This window comes from Schistocerca americana, chromosome 11 (assembly GCF_021461395.2).
Source record: "Schistocerca americana isolate TAMUIC-IGC-003095 chromosome 11, iqSchAmer2.1, whole genome shotgun sequence".
NCBI lineage: Eukaryota > Metazoa > Arthropoda > Insecta > Orthoptera > Acrididae > Schistocerca > Schistocerca americana.
In genome coordinates, this window is record NC_060129.1 from 151,303,033 (window position 1) to 151,309,942 (window position 6,910).

Sequence of the window (6,910 nt, forward strand, 5' to 3'; positions counted from 1 at the left end):
CAAATAAAGCTTTTGGCTCGGGAGACCTTCGTCACACACACACACACACACACACACACACACACACACACACACACACACACACACGTAGCTCACACAGTGGCTATAGTTGCCCGAGACTGCAGTTGTGTGTGTGTGTCCCCCATTAGAGTGAGTGAGTGAGTGTGTGTGTGTGTGTGTGTGTGTGTGTGTGTGTGTGTGTGTGTGTGTCTAGGGCCAAAAGCTTTATTTTGGGACAATCTTTCTGTTGTGCCTATCTGCAACTCAGCGTCCAGCGTCTCCACTACATGGTAAGTGGCAATTTTCCTTTTCATAATACTGTTATAAGTAAAAGGTACACGTAGAAAAATTTTGTGAACAAAGTTCTGGAATTTTTAGAACAGATCTTGTATAAATTCATACACAATTTATGAATGTGAAACTCACTGCATACACTGGGTTGACCAAAGTCATGGAATACATACTTTTGCCCAGCACAGTAAAGCAATTCAGCATCACATGGACTCAACAACTCGTTGGAAGTCCCCTGCCTCTACAGCCCTCCATAACTGCAAAAGTGTTGCTGGTGCAGGATTTTATGCTCAAACTGATCTCTCTATTACGTCCCATAAATGTTCAGTGGGCGCCCAAATAATTCGCTCTGTCCAGAATGCTCTCCTAACCAACTATGAGCAACTGTGGTCCAGTATCAGGGCACACTGTCATTCATAAAAATTCCATTGTTGTTTGGCACCATGAAATCCATGCATGCATATAGTCTCCAAGTAGCCAGAAATAAGCATTTCCAGTCAATGATCAGTTCGGAGTACCAAGTCCATTCCGTGTAAACACAGCCTATGCTATTACAGCACCACCAGCAGCTTTCACAGTGCCTTGTCGACATCTTGGACTCTTAGCTTCATGGGGGCTGCACCACACTCTAACCATACAATCAGCTATTACTGGGATCCATCTAACCAGGCCATGGTTTTCCAGTCACCTAGGGTTCAACCAATATGGTCACGAGCCCATAAGAGGCGCTGCAGCCAACATTATGCTGTAGCCAACGTCACTCATCTGCTGCCCTAGCCTGTTAACGCCAAATTTTGCCACACTGTCCCAACACATATATTCGTCATATGCCCCACACTGATTTCTGTGGTTATTTCATGCAGTCACGCTTGTCTGTTAGCACCGGCAACTCTATGCAAACGCTGCTGCTCTGTCAGTAAATGAAGGCCACTGGTCACTGCATTTCCCACGATGAAAGGAAATGCCAGAAATTTTGTATTCTTGGCACTGTGGATCTCGAAATATTGAATTCCCTAATGATTTCCAAAATGAAATGTCCCAAGCGTCTAGCTCCAACTACCACACCGCAATCAAAGTCTGTTAATCCCCCATGTGTGGCCTTAATCCCATCGGAAACCTTTTCACATGAATCACACGAGTACAGATGACAGCTCTACCATGCACTGCCCTTTAATACCTTGTGTCCACAACACTACTTTAATACCTTGTGCCCACAACACTACTGCCACCTGTATATGTGCATATTACTAACGCATGACTTATCACTTCAGTGTAATCTTTCCTTGTAAGCACAATGTGTTTCTCCTACCCAGTGCTTGATAAATACCCAGTAGTGTGACCTCCTGCAGTGCAGAGGGGAGGGGTGTGGCAACGGGAAGGGGGGAGGGCTGAAATTTGTTATTTTAACTATTCTATGTATTTTAAAAGTGCAAATATACCATTTGTACTAATAAAAAATAAAGTTATATCATACCAAATCTCAAAATTTGCAGTTCTGATTTTTTCTCATCTTGGTGCGTACTATCACAAATCAAGCACTGCTCCTATCTACACTACTGGCCACTAAAACTGCTACACCATGAAGATGATGTGCTGCAGACACGAAATTTAACCGACAGGAAGAAGATGCTGTGATATGCAAATGATTAGCTTTTCAGAGCATTCACACAAGGTCGGCGCTGGTGGCGACACCTACAACATGCTGACATGAGGAAAGTTTCCAACCAATTTCTCATACACAAACAGCAGTTGACCGGTGTTGCCTAGTGAAACGTCGTCGTGATGCCTCATGCAAGGAGGAGAAATTCGTACCATCACGTTTCCGACTTTGATAAAGGTCGGATTGTAGCCTATCGCGATTGTGGTTTATTGTATTGTGACATTGCTGCTCACGTTGGTCGAGATCCCATGACTGTTAGCAGAATATGGAATCGGTGGGTTCAGGAGGGTAATACAGAATGCCGTATCACTAGCAGTCGAGATGACAGGCATCTTATCTGCATGGCTGTAACGGATCGTGCAGCCACGTCTTGATCCCTGAGCCAACAGATGGGGACATTTGCGAGACAATAACCATCTGCACAAACAGTTTGATGACATTTGCAGTGGCATGGACTATCAGCTCCGAGACCGTGGCTGTGGGTTACCCTTGATGCTGCATCACAGACAGGAGCGCCTGCAATGGTGTACTCGACGACGAACCTGGGTGCACAAATGGCAAAACGTCATTTTTTCGGATGAATCCAGGTTCTGTTTACAGCATCGTGATGGTCGCATCCGTGTTTGGCAACATCGCGGTGAACGCGCATTGAAAGCGTGTATTCGTCATCCCCATACTGGTGTATCACCCGGCGTGATGGTATGGTGGGGTGCCATTGGTTACACATCTCGGTCACCTCTTATTAGCATTGACGGCACTTTGAACAGTGGACGTTACATTTCAGATGTGTTACGACCCATGGCTCTACCCTTCATTCGATCCCTGCAAGACCCTACATTTCAGCAGGATAATGCACGACCACATGTTGCAGGTCCTGTACGGGCCTTTCTGGATACAGAAAATGTTTGACTGCTGCCCTGGCCAGCACATTCTCGAGATCTCTCACCAATTGAAAACGTCTCGTCAATGATGGCCGAGCTACTGGCTCCTCACAATATGCCAGTCACTACTCTTGATGAGCTGTGGTATTGTGTTGAAGCTGAATGGGCAGCTGTACCTGTACACGCCATACAAGCTCTGTTTGACTCAATGCCCAGGCGTATCAAGGCCATTATTACGGCCAGAGATGGTTGTTCTGGGTACTGATTTCTCAGGATCTATGCACCCGAATTGCGTGAAAATGTAATCACATGTCAGTTCTAGTATAATATATATGTCCAATGAATACCCGTTTATCATCTGCATTTCTTCTTTGTGTAGCAATTTTAATGGCCAGTAGTGTATTTGGAGTGGTTATGCAGAAATGCATGTCTTTTGCACATCCAAGAATGTAGTGCACATCCTGCCAATTTGCCTTTTGTTGTCAGCTGTCCTCACAGGTTTGCAATTTTAATGACTAGCAGTAAATAATTCAGTCATTTTATAGCAGTTTTATGATCAAAACTGCTTGATGCAATGGGTGATTATGACTGAATACAGTACCATTCAGAATAGGATGAGACCATAGGAGTACTACAGTTGTCCTTTAGAGCAGTCAGTGAAAGAGAGAGCAGCTTATTCTTGTACTGTTGTAACAAATCATTTGCTGCATATGCCTGCATGTTAGTCCTGTTTCATACTGTGGTCACCGCAACCAGTTTCCAGCTGAAGGAGAAAGCAGGTGTTCGTCTGGCCTGAAGATGATCATCTGGTCTTACTTTAGTCCTTCTGAATGGGTGGTGGTCAGAGCCACCTAGCCTGATTTCAAATTGAGTGATTTTCCTACGATGATTGTTTTTCCCTACGTCCATTCCAGAGAAAATGACAGGAAGCAGCACCCTACAGAAGTGCTGTAAGTAGGAGCAGGGTACAACCAATAATAAAATGCCTAGATTATGCTTCTCTTTATGATTGGCTGGAAGACCTAAGTGTTAAACAACTTCGTGGAGCAGTTTCGAGTCCACAAAATGAGGGTGTTGGCCGGCAGTCCTCATGAGACTGAGATAGAGGGCTGTGGACCCACTGGGTTGGAGTTTATGTTGTCAGGCATTTATCGTTTCAGATGTCTGGAGATATTTTATATGCATAAATGACCTAATGGATAGGCCAAGCAGCAATTTACAGCTCTTTGCTGATGATGCCATGGTGTGCAGTAAAGAGTCATCATTGAGTGACTGTATGAGGCTATAGGATGCTTTAGGCAGAATTTCTAGTAGGTGTGATGAATGGCAGCCTGCTGTAAAAGTAGAAAAATGTAAGTTAATGCGCATCAGTAGGAAAAACAACACTGCAACATTTAAATGCAGCAATAGTAGTTTGCTGCTTGATACAGCCACATCAAATAAATACCTAGGTGTAATGTTACTTTCTAACATGAAATGGAAAGAGCAAGCCAGGTTATTAACAGGAAAGGTGAATGGTCAACTTTATTTTATTGAAGAATTTCATGAAAGTGTAGCTTATTTATAAAGGAGACAGCATATAGAACACTAGTGCTATCCACTCTTCAATATTACTCAAGAGTTTGAGAACCTCATCAGGTACGATTAACAAAAGATACTGAAGCAATGCAGATGCATGATGCTAGATTTGTCAGTGGTAGGTTTTATCAGCAGCAAGAATTACACAGATGCTTCGTGAACTCAAATGGGAATCGTTGGAGGAAAGACGACATTCTTTTCTCGAAGCACTATTAAAAAATTTTAAGCACTGACAACTGGGGCCGACTGTAGAATGGCCCTACTGCTGCCGACGTACATTTCGCGTACAGACCTCAAAGATAATATGAGAGAATTAAGGACTTGTATGAGGGCTTATAGACAGTCATTTTTCTCTTGCTCTGTTTGCAAGTGGAACAGAAAAAATGACTAGTACCAGTATGTGGTACCTTCCACCATGCATCACATGGTGGGTTGTAGGGTAAATAGGTATAGATGTAGATTTTGGGATGCCTTCACGGTTCACGAGGCTGCTGTTTTGGTACAGAAAACCTACAGAGTATTCAAAAGTGTGTTCCCATGTGTGGCCCTGGAATTCTGCTTGGGCACTTGGCAGATTTTCTCATCGAATGTCGCGAATTGGTGGGCACGGACTGGTTTGATATAAAGAGATCTCAGAGCAAAGCGCAGAGTAATTAGCTGGCTGGAGATGATGTTGCAGCAGTGGTGTACCGTAAGTCTCTAGAAGAGTGTAGCATTCCAAAGGATTGGAAAAGGGCACAGGTCATCCCCGTTTTCAAGAAGGGACGTCGAACAGATGTGCAGAACTATAGACCCATATCTCTAACGTCGATCTGTTGTAGAATTTTGGAACACGTATTATGTTTGAGTATAATGACTTTTCTGGAGACTAGAAATCTACTCTGTAGGAATCAGCGTGGGTTTCAAAAAAGACGGATGTGTGAAACCCGGCTCCTGCTATTCGTCCATGAGACTCGGAGGGCCATAGATACGGGTTCCCAGGTAGATGCCGTGTTTCTTGACTTCCGCAACACGTTTGATACAGTTCCCCCAACAGTCGTTTAATGAAAAAGTAAGATCATATGGACTATCAAACCAATTGTGTGATTGGATTGAAGAGTTCCTAGATAACAGAACGCAGCATGTCATTCTCAATGGAGAGATGTCTTCCGAAGTAAGAGTGATTTCAGGTGAGCAGCAGGGGAGTGTCGTGGGACCGTTGCTATTCACAATATACATAAATGACCTTGTGGATGACATCGGAAGTTCACTGAGGCTTTTTGCGGATGACACCTGTAGTATATCGAGAGGTTGTAACAGTGGAAAATTGTACTGAAATGCTGGAGGATCTGCAACGAATTGACGCATGGTGCAGGGAATGGCAATTGAATCTCAGTGTAGACAAGTGTAATGTGCTGCAAATACATAGAAAGAAAGATCCTTTATCATTTAGCTACAATATAGCAGGTTAGCAACTGGAACCAGTTAATTCCATAAATTATCTGGGAGTAGGCATTAGTAGTGATTTAAAATGGAATAACCATATAAAATTAATCGTCGGTAAAGCAGATGCCAGACTGAGATTCATTGGAAGAATCCTAAGGAAATGCAATCTGAAAACACAGGAAGTAGGTTACAGTACATTTGTTCGCCCACTGCTTGAATACTGCTCACCGATGTGGGATCTGTACCAGATAGGGTTGATAGAAGAGATAGAGAAGATCCAACGGAGAGCAGCGCACTTCGTTACAGGATCATTTAGTAATTGCGAAAGCGTTACAGAGATGATAGATAAACTCCAGTGGAAGACTGCAGGAGAAATGCTCAGCAACTCGGTACAAGCTTTTGTTGAAGTTTCGAGAACATACCTTCACTGAGGAGTCAAGCAGTATATTGCACCCTCCTATGTATAAATCGCGAAGAGACCATGAGGATAAAATCAGAAAGATTAGAGCCCACACAGAGGTGTACCGATAATCTTTCTTTCCACGAACAATACCGAGACTGGAGTAGAAGGGAGAACCGATAGAGGTACTCAAAGTACCCTCCGCCACACACCGTCAGGTAGCTTGCGGAGTATGGATGTAGATGCAGATGTAGATGTAGATGGGCTTACCTAGCATTACTCATGCCATTTCTTTCTGTGCAAATTTGAGTCTAGTGTTTGCGTGTGTCTTTTTCCCTACTGACATTAAGCTGTATTTCTGTATTGTTACCATGGAAACTATCACGGAGGATTGCTTGGAGCTAGTTGGAGGCTGTGATGTACGAGGGTGGTTTGAAAAGTTCTTGGAATCAACACGAGAGGTCAGCACTAGCGCAATGAGTTGTTCACGTGATATTCATTGGACTATTGCCTGTAAACACGTGCCACATCAATGCTCTTGGAAGAGAGCTGTGGTGGTTACGTGGCTCTGTTGTTGTTCCCGCGTAGAGATTAGCGAAGATGGGGGGGGGAATCGAGATTCGAGCAGTGATTAATTACTTCGTAAAGAAAGCTATGAAAGCAGAGGACCTTCAT

General features: G+C 43.7%; 1 protein-coding gene across 1 annotated transcript in view; it reads right to left on the reverse strand.

Annotated features, from left to right (window-relative positions):
• The window catches only part of LOC124553412 (F-box/LRR-repeat protein 14-like), a 43,420-nt gene extending 36,908 nt beyond the window's left edge, over window positions 1-6,512 (reverse strand). The window contains exon 1 of the mRNA XM_047127276.1: window positions 6,506-6,512. Coding sequence (XP_046983232.1) covers window positions 6,506-6,512 — 7 coding nt within the window. The remainder of the gene's footprint in view (window positions 1-6,505) is intronic.
• Window positions 6,513-6,910: the final 398 nt, after the last annotated feature.